Source organism: Diabrotica virgifera, chromosome 7, assembly GCF_917563875.1.
Source record: "Diabrotica virgifera virgifera chromosome 7, PGI_DIABVI_V3a".
Classification (NCBI taxonomy): Eukaryota; Metazoa; Arthropoda; class Insecta; order Coleoptera; family Chrysomelidae; genus Diabrotica; species Diabrotica virgifera.
In genome coordinates, this window is record NC_065449.1 from 209,632,601 (window position 1) to 209,655,599 (window position 22,999).

The 22,999-nt window shown below is 33.6% G+C and overlaps 1 protein-coding gene across 1 annotated transcript in view; it reads right to left on the reverse strand.

Moving 5' to 3' along the window:
- Nucleotides 1-22,999, reverse strand: part of LOC114329884 (ATP-binding cassette sub-family C member 4) — a 351,864-nt gene that overhangs the window by 135,677 nt on the left and 193,188 nt on the right. The window contains exon 4 of the mRNA XM_050655875.1: nucleotides 13,628-13,738. Within this exon, the coding sequence (XP_050511832.1) occupies nucleotides 13,628-13,738 (111 nt within the window). The remainder of the gene's footprint in view (nucleotides 1-13,627; nucleotides 13,739-22,999) is intronic.

Below are 22,999 nucleotides of genomic sequence, written 5' to 3' on the forward strand. Positions count from 1 at the left end.
TTATGGGCACGTTATTCCTGAGAGTTATCTTAACTTTAACTCAAACGTTAGGAAGCTCTCATACCAAAAGCGATATCCGATCGATATATGTAACACGCAACATCCCATATAGTCCAGACTGTATCGTCGCCCCCGTTAGGTAAATTATTTTGATCCGTCTTTTTTTGCACAAACGTTTTTACTTAAAAAAAAGGTCCTTATAACAAATACACGGTGCCGGGAGGTGCCGCGGTCGGATAATTGTTTAAACAATTTTTTTAAACAAATTTAAAAAATCAATTTTTTCACTTCGTACCAATTTTTTTAGATTCTTTGGGACATTATGAGCAAAAAATCTCTTATGATTTTTCTCTAGAATTAATTGTTGTCGAGTTATACGCGATTTAAAATTTGAAAAACACGAAAATAGTTATTTTCAAGGCTTTAACTCTGTTAAAAATTATTATTATGAAAGTCAGAAAGTGACTAAATCAAAGTTTAAAGCCCCCTTACATGATCCTGAAGAAATTTGTGACATTAATGTATTAAAAAGCTGTTATTTTTAATTATTAACAATGAGCGCTAACAGCGTATTGAGGCGGCCATCAATGTGGGTACGAGTAAGATGCACCATTGGACTGCCGGAATGGTGCATATTTTTCGCACTCACATTGACAGCCGCCTAAATACGCTTTCAGCGCTCATTGTTAATAATTAAAAATAACAACTTAGTAATAAATTAATGACACAAATTTTTTCAGGATCATGTAAGGGGACTTTAAATTTTTATTTTTTCACTTTCTAACTTTCATAATAATAATTTTTTCCAAAAATCGGTCATGAATTTAGATATTTTTGAAAGAAACGTTCGATATTTCCTTATACTTAGCCATTGCCTGGAAATGAAAAATAACTGTACGAAAATGTTATTTTCCACCCACCTCTACCGAAAGTATACTTTTCCGGACCTGATTGTAGGGAGCAAAGTTGTACTTTTCCTCCCTAGGGAGGAAAATATTTTTCCTCAATAGGGAGGAAAAGTAAAAGTGGCGTCATAGTATTTCATTCATGAAATATAACTTATTGAACGCCCTGTGCAATATCTTTTTTTATTACTTAAGTATCTATACATTTTAACGTTTATTTATAAAACACCCAGTAGTTTGCAGAATGGTAAAAAACAGTAAATTGTTATTTTGATTTAACAATGTTTACATTAATAATTTGACTTATATTTGACAGTTGACAGTTATATTGTACCTACTTGTTAGTTTTAGTTTTAATAAATTTTGTTGGTTAGTTACATAAATAAATTAAGTAAAAATGAAAAAATGACTTGTTATTTGAGGAAGGTGGAAAAACCATATGTATAACATGGGAGTAAAGTGCCTTTTCCCCCCTTGAATGATTACTGCCCTCCGCTACGCGTCGGGCAGTAAACTTCATTCTCGGGAGGAAAAGTAGCACTTTCCTCCCTTGTTATACAAATAGCTATTCCTTACTATACATAAGGAATAGTATATTGTACAATAGGGAGAAATATGTCATTTTCTCATGTGTTGTATACTGTACTTTTTCTATGGATGCGGTTGTGTCATGACGTCATGAGTTTAAACTTCAAAATTGAATAATTTAGGTGCTTTTACGTATATTATATACATAAATTGAAATAAAATACATATACATGTAGTTATTTAATATTCTTAAAATTTATATATTTACCTTATTTATTTAAAATTCTAATTAACAGTTATTTTCGAACAGTTTTGAAAGGTAATTCCTGGTAAGTTTTGCTCCGACACATTTTATTTGACAATATTAACTTGTGCTTGTATTGCGCATGTTACCATGGAAACGGCGATCATATATCGTCGCCTTAGTACTATAACTTAATAACTCCAAAATTGATGTTTTTGAGATAACTAGTTCACAAGATGTATTTTATTTGCCTCCATATTGTGTAAAAACTTAATAGCTCGCTCCAAACGGGTTAAGTATTTATTTATGATTGACGAAAGTTGATAAAACTCAAATGCCCCTAACATTCAGTGCTAAAAGTTGACAAAGATAAGTTATCAAGCTATTATTTAATCGAAATAATCGTGAATACGACATACACTGAATGCTATAACTAGATAACTCGAGTTATCTAGTTGTAGCACATGTTTTTCTGAAACCTTTGAGCTTACCACATAATTGCTATCTGTTTATTCGGTTCATTTTAATGCAAGAATTCGAGAATTGTTAGCAGATCTGGTAACCCCCATGGCAGGGGGCTAATTTTCAACAAAATAATGTATAAAATATTAGTTGTGTTAAAAAGTTCACTTATATGCAACTTGACACAACATGCGACATTACCAAATGTTAACATTATGGTAATGCTAAAAGTTGATAACTTTAATTTTTCATGGTTTTTTCCATATTGGAAAACAAATTTGCACCGTATTCCCAAATAGATCAGTTGCCAAAAAGTTAAGGAACAGTATTTGAGAGCCGCAGAGTGAATTCCGTATTTTACCAACATCATGGTAGCAGCACAAATATCTTTAAAATCTTTAAACTCGTTTATCTCAAAACTACTAATTTCGTGTTATCAAGTTATAGTATTAAGACGACGATATGGAAAACCGTACGAGAACCCGTGAGAAAAAATATTTCCCACTGCAATGGCCGACTTTTCTCACTGCATAAGAAATTGTTCGTTTTGAATGTATGTAAGTAGTGAGAGAAGTTGCACATTGTATAACATCCATAGAAAAATATTTTTTCCTTACAGCAGATTCAGAACAAATGTATTATAAGTACTGTCAAAAATACGCAAATACGTCAAATTTGACAATTCAATATTTTTGTTTCTATAGTTACAAAACATGTACTTGGTGGCATCAAGAATATTTGAGTCAGAATATGTCTATTTGAAAATTTTAACATATTTATTTTAATATAATTTAAATGTTAGATTTTCGAAAAAATAGTATGTATACCTTGCAGGAAAAGCAACATTCCCGGACTCTGTATTCCCTTGTCTCGGCTTGCGCCTCGACAGCAATCTTTACATCGTCCGGGAATGTTAAGCTTTTCCTACTAGGTACACAATGTACTATTAACCGAGTTATTAAGCCTTAAAAATGGCCATTTTCTCTCGTTTTTTAACTTTTAAATCGCGTATAACTCGACAACAATCAATTTTAGAGAAAAATACAACCGACTTTTTTTGCTTATAATGACCCAAAGAGTCTAAAAAAATTATACCTACGAAGTGAAAAAATTGATTTTTTGAATTTGTTTTAAAAAATTATTTAAACAATTTTCCGACCGCGCCACTTCCCGCCACCCTGTGGATTTGTTATAAGGACCTGTTTTTGAGTAGGTTTGTACAAAAATACGAATCGGAATAATTTACCTCACGGGGACGATGACATAGTCTGGTCTAATATGTTTCAACGGTTAACAAGCATCCCTTGAACGCACTTAAACTAAAATTCCTAGAATTCCGATGCAACGGCGATCGGATTCTCAAGAAAAGGGCAGTAAAGAGTGCCCAGATGTGCAAATGTGTGTGTTTGGAATTAGGGCGTAGAATATAATTATTAGGGATAATAGGATAAATTTATTTAAGTTTTGAGATAATAATACGTTTATTTAATTCAATTTTTTACAATGATTTGTTTACTTACAAAATAAACGTAAAAAAGTCTTAAAAGGATAAACGTGCTTGTTGACTTATCTATCTAATGTTTACAGATTAATACCTATTTACAGTTTTTTGACAAATCATTTTTTTAGAGATTCTAACTATGTTGGACCGCAGACGTTCGGATACAATTAGCGTCTCTTTGCAAAGACAATGACGTCGACTTTGCAAAGTAACAAGACACTTACTCAACACACACACTACACATTACATCTGAGTTAGTGATAAGTTATCCAATTACGTGGCTAAAGGTTCTAGTTCTAAATCAAGGCCAGAATCAGAGAAAAAAAAACATGTTATTTTCTAGTATAATTTAAATTTATTAAATTGTTACACAGATCCCATTTTTCTTTAGTCCAAGTAGTAAATAATTTTATATGTTCATAATAACATAATCTAAATCTTTCTACTTAACGGTGCAAGGTGTTTAAAAAATAAATTTCATGTATCTATCATATACAAATCGTCTCCACTCTTGTTTATTCTTAGCCCTTCGCTTCGCTTCAGTCCAAGTTGTGTTCTTCTCTTGTTTCTGTTTCTTATTCAATGCTGTTTCTTATTCTATCGCGTCTTGTAATTCCTTTTACTTTTCTTGGGTACTTCATGGCCATTGAGTTTATTCTACTTTTCGATGATTGTGTTAGCACCCAGCTGTCATTACCATAGGTAAGGATTGGCCTGAAGATCGTTTTATATACCTCTATCATTGTCCTCATCTTGCCTCATCCTTGCCTCATCCTGCTGCTTACTCCTTTTTTCCAATGAATGCTCTGTTTAAGCTGTAGTAGATTCTGAACGGCATGGTTATCCTTTCGTTGACTTCTTCTTCTGATCTTCCTCCATTTTATATTTTCACACCCAGGTATTTATATGTTGTTACTTGTTATAATTTCTGGTTATTTATCTCTATATTTACTTGTTTATCCTCATTTCCCATGACCATTATCTTTGTTTTCTCCATGTTTATTTTCATATTTCTTTCTTTAATAATATATAAAAAAACAATTTTTATATAAATAAAAATTTGTGATATTTTTAAAGTTAATGCTGACGGTAAAATATTGCAAAACCTATAAATTTGTAAAGAACCCTTTAAAATAACATGAAAATCTCTCATAGACATATGTAAGTAGGTAGCATGTGGGGCAAGTGTCATCCCTTCCCGAGGGTGAAAATTATACGTTCAAAATAAGGCCGGAAATGGATAAACTACCTAATTTTAAGCAATTTTTGTTCTATAGCATTTTTTCACTAAGTTAAAACGTGTCGAGTTTTTGAGAGTAAATATGTTCATTAAAAAAAAAACACATTTTTATACGGTTTCTTGCAAATAACTCAAAAAGTAAGTAATTTTATAAAAAAAAAACACTCCTAGCAAAAATGTTCATGTCTGTTCATGTAAAACAATTGCTGGACTATGAATAATGTTAAATGCATTCAGTGGGTGCGTCATCGACGCATTTTTCTTTTCTCTGACATCTTCTTAAAAATTGCCAAGCTACAATAACATCTTTTTCGCTTGAAGACATTTCAAATACTGATTGATATTCGGAAGTTCCGAAATTGGCACGCTCCTGTATTCTAAATAATGATAAAATGTGTTATGGGACGTTATCTCTGTTGAGTATAAACAGATGTACGCTATTATGAACTGTGCAACATTTTACGTATGAATTTTATTGTATGTGTTGCATTTGGTCTGAGAGCTTCCTTAAACTTAACTTCGGTCATCCATCACAGGACTGAATATGAAACAATATAGGGTTGTTTCAGGTGGACCACGCATTAGACTTCTACTTCTTTTTGTGTAGACATGACTCTGTCTGCTTTATCAATGTGCCACTGGTAAGTAGAAGTTCCATCGTTTTCGTGGTCTTCCCACTCATCGTCTCCCTATTAGGGAACCGTCTCTCACCATCCTTACTACTCTATTAATTTATTGTCATTTGTCATTCTACTCTTCTGTCTCTAAGGCCGTCCGCACATGGGGCGACGCTCGAACTACTCGGCTCGATTCCAGTCACGTAGGTCTCTCCCCGCCAGTAAAGTTCCTTCGTTGTGGAATTGAGCTCCGTACACGGAGCGTTTAGGATTGCAAATCTCCTCGTCTTGTACGACTCTCGTCGCTTGCGATCCGTAGTGCACTAGAAAGTTCGAGTGAGACGCACGTTTCCAGTCATAATAGGTAGTTTATTTTATTTGTTTCCTTCGTTTTTTGTTGTCTCTTGCGCTGAATGAAATTTTACTTTTATTTAAATTTTATTACATTTTTTAGGCCGTACCTTGCATTTGTTAGAGGAGTCAATCTTATTTTTTTAATGTGTAGTGGGGATCAGTAGAAGCTTAAGTTCAAGTTTTTGGGTTCGCCACCCTTGTCCCCCGGCCGCCATATTGGAAAAAGGGTGCAAAGGGGTTTCGCGCTATATCTCGTAAACTACCAACCCCACGGAAAATCTAATCAAACATAAAATATAGCAAATAAAATTTTCTACAATTTTGTTTCTATTACTTTTTTCGTCAAGTGACCAACAAAAAAGATATAATCAAAAATAGGTAAATTTTTTTTAACAAGTTTCCTTTTGGATGTTATAACCTTTTTTCAGTTCATTTTACAATAAAATAACATTATAGTAATTTTGTAGACGGTTTTTCAGCGAACAATTTCCACTATAAAGGTGTTTAATTCTATTTATTTATCTAGCTTTTACAGCGCTCCAAACTTGATCAGATTCTCGAATGCTCATAGGGATACAATAAAAACAAAACGTTAGGCTTACTTTTCTATCTTAATATTTTTTTATTCATACAATTTATTATAATTTTAACATTCCTATGCTATTATTAATTTATTTTTGACTTTTCTCCCCACTATAAAATTTAGAACCCTAAGCATATCTAGAAAAGGCCCAAGAAGTTAATTGAGGACAAATTCGCCGGTCCAGAAGAAGAATGACGCAACAGCAAAATGCAAAATTCTTCAGAAGAGCAAAACAACGATTTTTAAAATATGGATTAAATGAAGAGTAATCGTCCTGGAGCATCGGTATGGCGTTTGTTTTTTGACAACGATGGCTTTTATTTTCATCGATATTGGTTCGAATTTCATTATCTTAATTTAATCGCCCCATTTTTAACCCTATCTACAGTTGCGTCATTAGTCATTATGCACCTGAAACAAGGTCTAACATAGCGCGTCTTTCAGTAACGACGCAACTACCCTAAAGTGGCTCAGCACATTTTTACAGTTCGGTCTTTTTGTCATCTTTACATAGTATCTTTACATAGTATTTTAGAAGTTAATTGCGCAACAAACAGAAATTGACAAAATTTGCAGTTACGTCATTTTTCTTCCGTACCGGACTGAATATCTACCTGATATTACTTTTATTATTATAATTTATCCTAGGTGGCACAGCAGTCGGCCCCCCTCTACTTAACTTATTCTTACAGTTGTTGTGCTACCTATTTGGCCATGTGCAGTCGTATTAAAAATTGAGAAAGGTATTTTGAGTTTTATAGATAATACTATTGAGAGTCTTGTGGGTAAATTTTTTATTTTTGTGATTAGATAAGCATTTTGTGTTTTTTGTAAGGGTACATCATGAGTGGTGGTTATTTTATTTGTAAAAAACCTCTAGGGAAAATTATTTGTCAGTGGGAAAGTCGAGCCATCTTTACTCACTGTTGTCGGCGAACGTTTTTCGTCTCTTTATATGGCGGAAATAAAGACGATTCTCTGGAAACACTGAGATACAAACGATTCGCTAAAACAGTGACAAAAAAATGCATTTAATCTCTTCTCCGAGTGTATCACCAGATTCAGTCATGGCTCGGTAAACATTGTGATCCAGAAAATTGGGGCTGGAAAAACATGGAAAATTTTGGATACCAGTCCAAACTTCCAAGCCTCCAATACCCCCGAGCTCATGAAATTCATATTTAGCAGATGCAATAGAAACTGGTAGTGCACGTGGTTGCCAAAAAGCAGGCCTCAAATGTTCAGCAGTGTGCCTCTATTGTGATGGTGAAAGTTGCAGCAAAAATTCACCTCGGATACTGATTCAGATCTTGACTCGCAGCCTGGATCATCGAAAAAAATAAATAAAATAATAACCATGATAGACCTTTTTCAACATATAATAATAAATAATGTTATTTTGTCTAGAATTTGTCCGTGGATTAGGCCTATTGGAGATACCATACAAAAAACGCGAATCCAGACTCGACCTCATAGGTGACCGCGAAAAGGGTCAAAAATCAAAAAGGTCAAAAGGGCTTAATAATAACATAGGAATGTTATAATTATTATATTATGCTTAATAATAGCGTAGAAATCATAATATATATGTAAATACATAGATAGAAATGTAAGCCCAAGGTTTTGTTTTTATTGTATTCCTATGAGAATTCGAGGATCTGGTCAAGTTTGGAGCGTAAGGAAACTTCTTACAAAATTTTCTCTTATTTTTGTTTATAACTTTTTGTTGGTCACGTGACGATAAAAAGTTATACACATAAAATTGTAGAAAATTTAATTTCCTACATTTTATGTAAAATGAAATTTTCTGTATGGTTGCTAGTCTAGGAGATACAGCGCCAAAGCGCTTTGCACCCCGTTTTCCAAGATGGCGGCCGGGGGACAAGAGCGGCGACCCCAAAAACTTGAACTTAAGTTTCTACTAAACCCCCCTACACATTAAAAAAATAAAATTGACTCTTCTAAGAAATGCAACCCTAAATGTAACATTTTAATGGACTAATTGTCTTGTTCTGGTAGATATTTTCGATCGTTTTAATTATCCCTATGCCTGCAATAAATTGATAACTGGCTGTAATGTTACTCTGTCAAATGCCTTCATAAGGTCCATGAAACACAAATATGCCTGTTTGTCAGCATTCTACTGATATCTCTCGATTCTGCCTCATTATTTTAAAAAATGTAACGTGCATGATCTTCCCGACTTACAAACTTGTTCTTATTCGATTTGTCTTTCTTTTTGAAGATAGGTATTAGGACCCTTGATCTCTATTCTTGTGGTATTCTTTTGTTCTATTATTGTTTAGATTAGTTTTGCATAACCACACACAGGGCCGTAACTACGATGTTGGGAGCCCCGGGGCAAATGTGCTCTGGGGGCCCGCTACCGGGAGGTCTGGGGAATTTACCCCCAGCGCAAGGGCGGTCCGGAAAAATGTTTGATATTTAACCCCTTGAAAGCGCATTTTCCCTCTTTTGTGAACACCACACTCTCTTCTCTCTTTTTTTTCAGCATGCCCTGCAATAACTATAAAATTAGCAACTCTAATGATTACAGCTTCATCTGTATCTAACATTGCGAACGGATTATCAACGAATGGGTTCGTTCGCTACAATGTAAATGGTCTTACTTTGTACCGAACTAATAACCAAGCGAACATCTACAAACTCGTTCCTTCGTTCGTGTTCACTTTGATTTAAAAGCACCTTAAGGTGCCTTAAGCTACTGCAGTGTGAGCCAAGCACACTCAGTGAAGCTGGTCAGTGTACTGGTGGGACTGATCCTAATGTGCTCATTTTATCTTATGTATACCTTTCTTTTCAATATGTGGTTCCTTTCACGTACCAAGATGTGGTCTGGGGTAAATTGATTAAGACAAAGTAGCTGGGACCTGGGGTCCCTATTCCGGTTGCATTTTAGTTTTTATTTCGCCAAAATAACTAATTTCCTCAGTCACAATTTATATGTTTACGAAAGGTCTCGGAGGCCCCAGCTTAGCCCGGGCCCCTCTCTTCCAATGGCATTTTAGGTTTTATTACGCCGAAATAACTAATTTCTTAAGTAATAATTTAAATTTTTATGTTAAGGTCAATTGCATTTTAGTCTTAAAGACTAATTTCCCCAGTGAAAAATTAAAACTATATTGCGGTCTTCTTAAAATTGTGTCATTTGAAAATATTTCGTTGAGAACGGCTTTTAAAATACATATTTTTATTTTCCTCGTTAAAATCTATGCACGGGGCCCCATTGGTCGGAGGGCCCTGGGCACTGCCCCGGTGGCCACAATGGTAGTTACGGCCCTGACCACACATAGTGGGCAAATAACATAATAGAAAATACACGATTAAGAAAGTAGGTACCTATAAACGTAAGGTTTAATTAAGGTATCAAAGAAAATGGGAAAAATGATCTATGAATATAAGACATTGAACAAATAAAAATAATAAGAAAAAATTGGTAAAACATTTTGGAATAGATCAATTTATGTAAAAGAAACAACACATTCATATCTTTTACACTTGTTCCCTTCCGACCAAAGTTATTGGCTGCCTAACGATCAACAAAGAAAGAAGAAAGAACCCATTAAATTCCCGCCATTTAAATCTTGTCTACATAATATATCTAAAAAACATTTAATACGACTAAAAATAAAGAAAATTGTGTGCAAGATTAGTAACTTCGTGTATACTCTACCCACTAGTAACATTTTGTAGTAGGTGTATTTTATGTGTTCACATAAAAAATTTGTAGCTCGTTTGGATTTAATCTTTAAAAGATCAAATAAAAAACTATATAGGTGTATATTATAAAAAAAAATTAAAAAAAATAAAGATAAAACAAAATGCATCCTAACTATTCATAGCCATACAAATACAGTTGAGTCCACGATTCTTTACCCGTGCGTCATTAATATCTGGCGAGATAAAACACATAATTTTTATCTAGCATCATTGTCTTCCACGCATGAAACTAAAGAAAAACCAGCTACCGCCTGTTATTAAATAAAGGCACATGTTATTTTTATGAACGCACTAGACTAGAGTCAATACATCGAAAGGAGGTGGTATGTAGGTACACTTCGCGTCATATAAAACTGGTACACTTTTTTTCCCAATGTAAACCTGTGTTCAGACTGACAATTATTGTTCGTGAATCACTTCGTTGTTGCCATCACAGATAACGGAATTGCACTAAATCTAAATACAAAAAAATAACGTTTAAAATGTATATTTCGAATTGTAATACTTATATTTAAATTACACACTTGTTCACTGTAAAAGTTATTCAATTTGTATTAATTTCAAATTAAATTTTTAATTTTTTCAGTGTGTTTTATTTATTCTACACAACTTAATGCAGGTTTGTCCTACAATTTACGAGAAACCAATCACACCTCTCGATTTGACATTAAACATAATAATTTAAAGTCATGTCAAGATTTATTATCTATCATTATTTTTGAATTGAAATATTTTCATAAATTATAATAAAACACGAATCAATGTATGGATACTTAATTGAGATGACGAAAAATTACAATTGTTTTATAAACAAAACCTGCCTTGAACCCTTTTTTACAATTGTTTTAGTTTTTAGTATGTATATTAAAAAATGCGGTCTGTCGCACAGCCCCGTTTTTACCTACATAGTTTGATATAATATTTTCGTTGAACTGGCAACGTTGCCCTAGAAATTGGAATGACACTTGTGACAGGATCTTACACAACTTGAAAAACACGATTTTCGGTTATAAGAGTTGTACCAGTTTTTTTGACGCGAAGAGTACAGAAAAGACGCTTGGGGACGTTTTCAGATTTTAAGTACAATTTGTGACGTTTCCGCTTTCTTTACTTGTGGCTGTCAGTTTGTTGGATTTTTTGCTGTTTTTTTTTGTCCCGTTTTTACACAAACTAATTTTTCACAACTAATTTTATATTGGAGTTTGAAATTTTATGGTAACTGTATTTTATTTCTCACTTAATTTACATACACAGTTAATCTCAGTTAAGGAATGGTTTTGTTTAAGTTTCTACAAAAGTGAAAGAAATGACAAAAAGAAAATGCTTTGTTGAATTTTTTAGACTATGCCTGGAAAACTCTTACCTCACAAGTACAAGAACTCGTTTTAAATTTAATCGAGTACTTTGAATTAGAAAAAAGGAATGAATTTAGAAAAAAAGAATATTTATTTGATAACGTCAAATTTTATAATATAATCCGCGATCGAAGGAGCAGCCACTTTCTCTCACTTGCTGTTGCGTGGAGTAATATCCGACTTATTTCGTACGCTTTAAATCAGGGGTCGGCAACAGGCGGCCCGCGGGCCGCGTACGGTCCTTTGAAACCTTTTTCGCGGCCCGTCAATGCACTGATGTAATTTTAGGAGAAATCAACAAACTTATGAAAAATAAATTAAAGACAGAAAGATAACAGACGCTTAAGGGAAACAGTTGCATGGAACGAAATTCACTAAAATATAAGGTACTTAATAAGGCAATAAAAAAAGGATAAGACAAGACATAAGGGACTAAAATACCGAACAAATCGAAAATATTATAGGGAAAATCAAGAGTATGAAAGTGTTAAAAACTCTAAATAGGAAAGACCGACAACAAATACACCTGATAACATATATAAATGGAATCACTCACTATAAATGACAAAAATAATTTAATAAATACAGTGCGTCCATAAAGTAACGCATAAATTCATTATTTCGTAAACCGACGACTTTATTACCGACGAAAAATTCCGAAACAGGTCGATTTTTATTTTTAAATTACAATATTTTGGAATATATATCATACTAGTGACGTCATCCATCTGGGCTTGATAACGTAATCGATGAATTTTTTAAATGAGAATAGGGGTCATGTGATAGCTCATTTGCAAGGGTATGTAATTCTCTATTTACTAATACAAACAATAACATAACTATTTATACAGGGTGTCCAAAAAGAATTTTTTAACTAAATTAATTGAGACAAGAAGAAGAATGTATGTAACTTATTTAATTTAAAATTCGTTTTACTTTTGTCAGAAAACAAGAATACATGTTTATTTGACAAATAATAAATCGCTTAAGCGAAAATCAATGTTTATTTTTTAAATTAAACATTTTTATGTTTTCTGACACGAATAAAATATATTAAAAATTAAACAAATTACATACATTCATGTTTTTGTACCAATTAATTTAATTTAAAAAAAAACATTTTTTGGACACCCTGTATAAATAATTATATTAATGTTTATATTATTGAATAGAGAATTACATACCCTTTCAAATGAGCTAATACGTGACCCGTATTCTTATTTAAAAAAATCATCGATTACGTCATCACGTCCAGATGGATGACGTCACTAGTATGATATATATGTCAAAAAATCGTAATTTAAAAATAAAAATCGACCTGTTTCGGGTTTTTTTTTAAGTCTCCGGTTTACGAAATAATGAATTTATGCGTTACTTTATGTACGCACTGTATTATAGAATAGTACTATTTATACAGAATTATACTCGTTCAACATAGAAAAACCAGAAAACCGCGGTATGGAAATATTAAATGTAGAATCTGAACTATATACCAAAACTACTAACGAGGACGTTATAAATGCCTTAAAATTGATGAAAGATGAATATAGATTAAAATCAACACAGAGGTCCATCGAACAAGCTACAGTTAGGACTAAGCTGAAAGGACATAAACGAAAATAAGGACGTGTGACGCAGGACGAAGGTGGAAGATGCAATTGGAAAAATTGCGCAAATTAAATGGAACTGGCCATGACAAAGCAATGAAATGTGGACGCGAAACATTATACATTGGAGACCACACGAGCCCGGTCATACTAAAGCAAAACCACAAAAACGATGGCTATACGAGGTCAAAGCAAAAATGGGTAGATACTGGCACTAAATAGCACGAAACAGAGAGAAGTGAAGAACTCATGGGGAGACCTTTGTCCAGGGATGGATGCAAACAGACTGAAGAAGAAGACTATTTAAGCTACATTTGAATATGCGCCCCGCATAAAAAGTTTTATTTTGAACATGGCCCGCCATCCGAAAAAGGTTGACGACCCCTACTTTAAATGATGACGCACGGGTAAAGAACCATGGGCTTAACTGTACTTCTTTTATATTCATGATACCAATGTTAGTTCAAATAAAAAAGATGTTAATACTTACTTTTCTAATCTATCTCCTAATAATGTACTTCTATCACTTCTTATTGGATTATACAGATCATCCACGTCCAAAACTTTGCGATATCCTTTCCGGAACATCTCGATTGTGTAACTGAAACAAGAAAGAACTAAAATTAATCAGTATATGAAGAAAGCAAGACTCCTGAATTCATGGTTAAAAAGAGATATTCACAGGGTGTTCGTCACTTTCAGGGTCCACACAAAATGAAATCCAGGGGAGATAAATCTGGTAACCGGAGATGGCCGATGCTGCTTCTTCTCCTAATCCAATGCCGCGGAAAATGTTGGTCTAAATATTAGCGAACAAAGCACAATGCCGAGGAATACTGTACTGTGATGAAAAAAACTGATATTCAACATATTGTTGATGATTTTCAATAATGTCAGTCAACGCAGAATTAATCACAACTTCCAGCAATGTTAAATAAAACAATGGTTCAACATTGATGTCATATTTTTCCAACATTTTTGACATTTGTTCGGAGTACCCATTAAATATAGTAGAGTAGGAATATGTAATATACATGTTTTATTTTTATTTTAATTTTATTTTATTTATGTTTGAGTTGGTGACATTACTATTATTATTGTTAGGTATAGTAAGGTTTGTTTTAGGAAACTTACATGTTTTGAGACAGAAATCATCAGACCTGACAGAAAAATCTTTGGACCTTATCACGACCCTACTAGCAACCTATAAGAATGAGAACAAATGCTGAGGTCAAGAAGATGTATAGATGTATAATGTCCTTACACAAAATCAAGGATTTACACACTACATAGTACTTACTGCGTTTCTTCACATTCTTAACCAGTTCTATTTGGAAACATGGTGGGAAATATGCTATGAGCACTGATTACAATCACGGGTACCCAACACATTGCCATTTTGTTAAAAAGATCCTACAAGCAATATATTATTCCAATTATAAAAACGAAAACAAACACCACGTGTGAATTTTTGCTTTGTTTGGCAACCTTTTCAGAGTAGCCAACATCAATTTGACGTCACGACTATCATGGTCCATTCTGGTGGATAATTTTTTTTAAATATCTTTCTCCAAATTATCGGAATAGCCTCTGATCCTAAATTTAGCTGTCTAATTCTAATATAACAATATTTAATATTTTTTATTTTAGAATATATCACGATTCAATTCCTCACACCCTAATATTTAAAACGACCTTCATTGCCTTGAACAACATAGTTTTTCATCCACCCTTAAAGCAAAAAATGTGCCAAATGAGCCACAACTCTTTTTGAATAGACGGGAAAGACAGATGCGCGCTATTTAACTCTAAAATCCCTTTTTACCTCACTAATCTACTTAGGCCCGCAAATTGGCCGGAAGGGCACGATTTATTGTTATTCATAGAAAATACAATTAAACTACACTTTATTGTTAGGAGATTCCTGTCGGTAAGCCCTTCAAAATCGGCATTAGAGTTTGACGCATCATTTATTTTTTATTAACCGGTTAAGTAATCATCATTGTATCATTTGAATACCGTGACATTGAATTAGAATTAGACAAACGCAAGACAAACGATTGTGAGATATTTGCTATATTGATTTAAATATACGCATTCCTAATAGATATGTACTAGTGATAATATTATACATACATGTAAAGGTTACATAAACTTATTACTTGTCAGTATTAACAATTCGTATTCCAATAAGAGGCCAGTAAATAGTAAATGAACGTGAAATACGGCGATACCGTGTAATTTTTCGTGTCACCACCAAATTGCATGAAAATTTGGATTTAGGTTTCTCTTACCGTCCACTTCACTTTTGGATTTGTGCCGTTGGATGCTTTTACTTGGGGGGTGAAAAGGTGAGCCCTTCTCACTTCTGAGCTAAAAAAACTTACGTTAAAAATAAGTCAAGAAATGGATAAACTGATTAATTACATATAAGCAACTTTTGTTCCATAGTTTTTTCACTAAGACGTACTTTTTTGCAAGTGAAAACGTTCAGTTTTCAACAGAAAAGCCACGTTTTTAGATGGTTTTTCGCAAATATATTTTTAACGAAGTATTTTATCAAAAAAAAATATTATTAGCAAAAATGTAGCTTATAAAAAAACAAAAAAAAAATTGTGTATGCATGAAGTGTGTGGACCCAGTAAATAAATAAAGTAAAAAATCTTATTCGTCAAATTCCAAATCGAATATTTTAACGTAAAAATATCCAAAAAATGAAACAATTTTCATTAAAACTTTTTAAGTATTTAAAAAAGTTTTATTTTTATTTTCTAAATAAAGTTGGTCCCTTTTTTGGTAAAAAAAAATCGTAAAAATCACCCCCTAATTTGATTCAATAAAATTGTGTTTTGACTAGGAAAGTTTTGGGGTAGTTCTGATTTCTTTCATTATATATGGATTTTGGGCTGCTGAATCCGAATATGAGGTTTGCGGACAAAATTTCTTGCCGGAACATTGAAAAAATCGCGAAAAAAAAAACGAAAAATCAGCTTTTTTCCGCTTTTTTGCTCAAATCTCGAAAACTATTAACTTTTAGTAAATGTTTTGTTAACAGAAATTAAAGTAATTAAAATTATCTACAAACATCACTATTTACTTTTTTCGTCAGACGAACCGTTCGGTCTAAAGTGCAAGTTGAAAATTGCCAATTTTTAACGGTCTCGGCAAAACCCACTTTTTATATTCCAAAACTTTAGTTTTTATTAGAATGCTGTTATTTGATAAATTTCTTCTAGTTTTCTGTACAAATAATAAATGTTAGTTCATAATATGAATATGGTATGTCTCTTCTCACAGCTTCCGTGAATCCATTCCATCCTAAAATACCGAGAATGTCTCTGCTTTTCCCTTAGAGCCACAGAAGATCAAGCACAGATGGAGTCACAGTTTCAGTTGGTGTGAACATTCCCTTCGGATCTTGATTTCTGATAAACCTTAAGGGTTTGTCCTTTTAAAATAAATTAGTTGAACAGCTCCCTGACTTCCATAAACCTCAGGTGCGGGTTTATTTTTTATCCGAGGAATGGATTGCTTAGGAGCTACTGCATGTTTTGGTGCAATACAAGGAATGCCACATATGACGTGAAAAGCGTGGTATTCGTCGATTTATGTACGTTAAAATCAGCGTTATCGTACACCTGCTGTGTAAAGCACGGCAGGTCAATTTTCTGCGGATCGCCTGCGAATGCTGACACTTCCAGGCGAACAGCTTTTGTATAGGATGAAAAAAACCCCAAAGGGGAAACTACATCAACCTATTTTCTTGAGCCGTACTTTTGGTAGAGAAAACGGCCAACCCTGCAAGGAATGGTGAGACCAACTATCTGGGCCTTACTGCCGCTACAAGACATTGAGCAAGCGCGGTGCTTATCTGGAAATGACTGAATCAATTAGCATCCTAAATGAAATTAAACGGTATCACTGTATCTAAAATTTATTTTTTGCTCATATATTGTTCATATCATCTGTAAGTTTCGCCGGTGCAAAATGCTTATTTTTTAAAGAATTGTAGTTAAAAGGGATAAACGAGTCACTAATCAGGAGTGTATGCAAACTTTGAACAGATATATCTTGAATAATTTGTGGCCTACAGAAAAAAATTCATAAAATTCATAAAAGCAACAACTACAGTAGAACCCCGCAAATCCGAACTAATTGGGGGGACAGCCGGTTCGGATTCCGAAAAGTTCGGATTATCCGAAAGTTAGCCTGGAAAGCATGGATAAATAGTGCACTTTTTAAGGAATGATATGAAAAACAATTTGTTCCATCCGTTTCGATATTCAATAATGAAGTGGAAAAGCTGTTTTTCTACCGCCAAATATGACCACCTTATTGCAACCCGCATGGACCAGGGTATTCTGCTGTTTATAAAACTGTACTTTAGAAAAAATTTGGTACGGACTGTATTAGAAGGCGAGGAAAGCCGTCCACTACTGACAACCTGAAAAAAATCACCGTAAAAGATCTCATTTATTGGGTGGCTGAGGCCTGGGTCAACAGCCCTTAGACTTTAATTACAAAATCATGGAAGAAGTTGTGGTCAGATTTACAATTTGAAGAAGCTCCATTACAAGATAATTTAGAAGTCGTAACACAACTTCCAAGATGTGAAAACAAAAAAGAAAGTGCAATTACAAAATGTATTGAAGCTGACGACAATGGGCACCAATAATTTACGGATGAAGACACTGTAGACTTAGTTCAACCTTAAGTTAGCCCTAATGAAGAAATACAAAGCGAGAAAGAAGTTTTTCTGCCAGATCGAGTGTCACACGCAGTTGCCACTTATAACATTCCGTTAACTTCTAATCATTTTTATTGTTATGCGATTTAAATTTTAATAATGTTCTGTTATTAAATTCTACTTGAAACAATTACTAATAAATATTTCGTCTTTCACTGACGTCATCACAAACCTATAGATTAGCAGACCTGTACGTTTTGTACCTTGTGTACTCCTGGCGGTAAACCCATGAACCGTATTGTGACATGGTCGGCGTAGAACGGAAAATAAGATATCACTTTGGTCGGAGACTTCAACCGAATAAGTACCTAGTGGCAGATAACCTATCCACGTAAAAGTGGCGAATATTTCATTCTTGTTTCAAGTCATAGTATTATTTTGAAAAGAAACTATCCAAGTTTATTACGTATGTGTTTAGTGGGCTGAAGAAACGAGGTTGGAGGTTCGCAGCAGTGAGTTGTGGTTTATCTGGTAAATGATTTTTTTAACACGCTACTATAACGCCATATTTGTTTTTTGTCTTATTTGACGTCTTCAAAAAAATTTTACTATTAAATCTTGCAGTGAGCTTATTAATTCAGTCTGGTATCTTTTAACTATTTCATTGTATGTAATATCCACTCAGAGGGAAAGTATTTTGTCATAAATCTTATAAAATTATCTCTCTTAATTTGTGGGGTTATGTTACATCACATATTACCCAATTCCAATTTTATATATTATAATCATGAAGTTCTGAAACATAGTAAATTCCGTACATCATATCCACCGATTCTGTTCCGATATTTGGTATTTTCATAAATTCTTACACTACTTTGGCATTATTCCATATCATTTAATAACTATACTATTTTTTATGAGAAGCTATTTCCAAAATAAATATATTCAGCATTTAAATTTTAGACTTACTTGTCTACATATTATCGAGTCAAGGCCATTTTATATGCCAATCTTATGACAAGGTCACCAAACAGTCTAGTGGAAGATTGTTTTTTTCTTTCTAATGAGGTAGCTTTTTCTGATTCTTCTTTATTCTAAATAAAAACTTCCTGATTTTTTTTTTTCTCTGACTTTTCCCTATATTATTACAAGGAAGTAAAACCAGGATTCTATTTGTTTTTAGCCACTGGGGAAAATCTTTTAACTACTCCTACCACCTGAGAAGGACCGCTTTTCGACCAAGTCACCTAGGGGACAAGTACTAGAGCAGTCATGTCAAAGATACGGCCCGCGGGCCGCATCCGGCCCCCGGGCCATACCAATACGGCCCGCGATCGCAATGTGTCACAGAAAGAAGAATCATGTTTTTTAGAGCTTTTAGACTTCACTCGATTGCTCTACGGAAGTTTTAAAATGCGTACACTACACTACATTTATAAGTCATTTCAAAGGCAGCGCGTGCCTAGACAAGCGAGAGAGATAGACAGTAACACCATCTCTTAGCGGAAACACCCTATTATTTTTGTTGAGAACAATAGAATCTTCCATGCGCTTCGAGTCTAGACTAGAACCTTCCTTATCGATATAAAAGAAGTGCGTCGACGTGTCACGTGAGTCAGTTGCGAAGTAGTGGTTGAGAAGGTATTGTACATTTGTTTGTGTCGTGCGTGTGCGATATCCATAATTGTGTCGAGTTCCATATTTGTTACGATTTCGGCATAATGTCACAAAAACGTAAAGTTGATAGTGAACGTAGAGTTTTTCAGTCTAAATGGGAAAATGCATATTTTTTCATAGAATGGAAAGGTAAACCACTGTGTTTGATTTGCAATCAAACAGTTGCTGTTTGTAAGGAGTTTAACTTGAAGAGACACTATGATACGAATCATAAATCAAAATTCGATTGTTACACTGAAAAAATAAGAATGGACAGATTGTCATCTTTAAAATCTAAACTTCAAGGTCAACAATCGATGTTTACTAAAGCTAATACTGAGAGCGAAGATGCCCTGAAATCAAGTTTTATTATTGCATTAGAAATCGCGAAGAGATCAAAACCTTTCACTGATGGTGATTTTATTAAAGACTGTATGTTGAAAGTTGCCGATGTTTCATTTCCATTTCAAAAGTCAATAATTCAAAATATTTCGCTGTCAAGAAACACTGTTGCTTCAAGAATAAATGATTTATCTCAAAATTTGGTTCTTCAACTGAAGGAGAAAATTAAGGAATTTACAAACTTTTCACTGGCTGTTGATGAGAGCACTGATACTGTTGATACAGCTCAACTTGCTGTTTTTATACGAGGTATTAACAGTAACTTTGAAATAACTGAAGAACTATTAAAGTGCGTTCCATTGACAGGTACTACAACAGCAAATTATATTTATTCTGCATTGGAGCATTTGATGGCAGAATATGGACTCGATTGGAATATACTTAGCAGCACAACTACGGATGGCGCTCCTGCCATGGTTGGCCAACATTCGGGCGTTGTAACTAAATTAAAACAGAAAACATCAGGAAATTTTGTGGGATTTCACTGTATAATTCACCAGGAATCATTGGCATCCAAACATTTAAAAATGGACCATGTCATGCAACCTATAATTAAAATAGTAAATTTTATAAGGAGCAGAGGACTAAATCACCGACAGTTCAGGCAGTTTTTACAAGATTTGGACGAAAAGTTTTCTGATGTCCCTTATTTCACCGAAGTTCGTTGGCTCAGTCGAGGAGTAGTTTTAGAAAGATTTTTTGCATTACGTGACCCTATTCAAGCTTTCATGTTAGAAAAAGGCAACCCAATTGATTATGACAATGACTGGTGGGTTGATTGTGCCTTTTTGGTAGATATGAATAAACACTTGACTGATCTGAATGTAAAGTTACAGGGTAAAAATCTGATTGTCACTCAAATGTACTCATGTATTCAAGCCTTTGAAACAAAGTTGAGGCTGTGGGAAAATCAGGTAAAAAATCAAACTTTGGATCATTTCCCTCATTTAAAATCATTTGGCACAGTGGATCAAAAAAAATTGGATCAATATTCTCAACTTCTACAAAATCTTATCACGGAATTCAACAATCGTTTTGAAGACTTCCACAAAATGAATGAAATGGAATTCCCAATTTTCAACAATCCATTCAATTTTGAAGCTTCACAGGCACCAGTTCATTTGCAAATGGAGTTGATAGATCTTCAATCGGACAGTATTTTGAAAGAAAAATTTAAAGAGGTTAACGCACTTACATTTTATACACAATATTTCAAGAGTTTGGATAACTACCCGGAATTAAAAAAGCATGCAGCACGCATTCTGTGCATGTTTGGTAGCACCTATTTATGTGAGCAGATGTTTTCCGTCATGAAAATAAATAAGAACAAACATCGCACAAGACTTACAAATGAACATCTCCAATCAATTCTTAAAATAAATACAACGAATATGATACCTGACATCAATGAGCTTGTCAAAAACAAGAGAAGTCAGGTATCTGGATCCTCGAGCTCAAAATAATTACCTTCTTTTATAACTTTGATATGATTTTTAACAACCGTATATTATAAGTATACTATTAAATAAAATGTTATAATAATTCAGTACATTTTTTTTTATTTGAATCTGGCCCGCCGACACATTCTGAATTTATTATATGGCCCTCTGCAAAATTGAGTTTGACACCCCTGTACTAGAGGAACATGTAATTTTTGTTCTTCATTATCCTGCATTTTGGAGAATTGCCGTGTTACGGTTGACTGCGTAGCACCATTCTGTGCTTAAGACTTTACTGAGAAGTAGTAAGGAAAACTTGTGGGGACAATATCAGGTCAATTTGGTTTGTTTCGGGAACTTTTTATATTTAACAGTGCAATAGTTATCTACCTATACCAGTACACTTATACACTTATTTTTTTTTATAATATCCAGAACATTTAAGTAATTAACATACACATAGTTCAATAGCGCTCCCACACCTGTATGTCTCTTTGTAAAAGAGGATAATTTGGGCCCAAATAACCATTTCCCATACAGTAGTTCCTTACATTTATTTTTTATTAATATTATTAGACTTGTTTCCCATATTTTTCATATAACTATATATATATTTTAATATTATTAGCTTGTTTCTTGTAATTTAAATTCCCAATTTGTTTGCTTAACTTAAATTCATTTGTTATTAAATTAAATTCAATCCCTAATCCCTATCCCTTCAGGATAGCTATTAGTTTTACTTGGTCATTATTAAAAACCACGAGTCAGAAAAAGGATCTTTATCATCCAGGACTGCGTTGGTTCAGTTAGGTGTTGCCTATTCAACTCATTGAGTTATATATATATTTGTATGGTTCATCCTAGGTAGGTATTTTAGTATTGATTTCTTGTAGTATTTAACGTTGCTGTACGTATTACAATCGTACGATTATTTGGTGAAGGTTGTTGTTTAACCTTAGTGTAAGTTGGGGGTACGCTCCATATAAGAGCTACCCCAGTACTAATGTAATTATAGTTGTATACTCATATTCAGATAAGTAGTTAAGTCAAATTGTCATTTTAGAGTTACATAGGTTGTATTTTTTCTAACTCAGAGGTTGTCAATAATCTAGGTAGTTATATTTTAATAAATATTTATTTGTTTGTATATCAATTATTTTTTTTCCCATTTTTGAATTTAATAATTTAATATATTGAATAATTTACAGCAGTGTAAGATACCTGGGAGTTCGGTCCATCCCTACTTCTGGCGCCCGCAATTTAGTCTATTTTATTTATCTCTTATATTTTTCTATTTTTATTATATTAATATTTATTCTATCTATTTTATAAGCCTCTCTTTTTATATTCATATTTCTGGTTCTAGTCATCATCCCTCTTTAGTTTAAGCTACTGTTCTTCGACAGGCATGCAAACGAGCCGTACCCATCCTTGAGTGTCAAGTCGTTCTCTTGCATTTCTTGCTAGCCAATTCTATTTAGTTTGCCTCTGTCTCCCCATACTTCTATTATCAGTTCCTCACCCACTCACTCATTTCACCTTAGCATTCTAGTTCTACAAATACTACTGCAAAGTAGTTATTTGTTACATTGGCGCCCAACGTGGGGCCAACCTTTTATAGGTTCTAAGACAGTAGTTCTTTTAGTTCATTTTTTTTTCTTTTATTTATATTATTCCC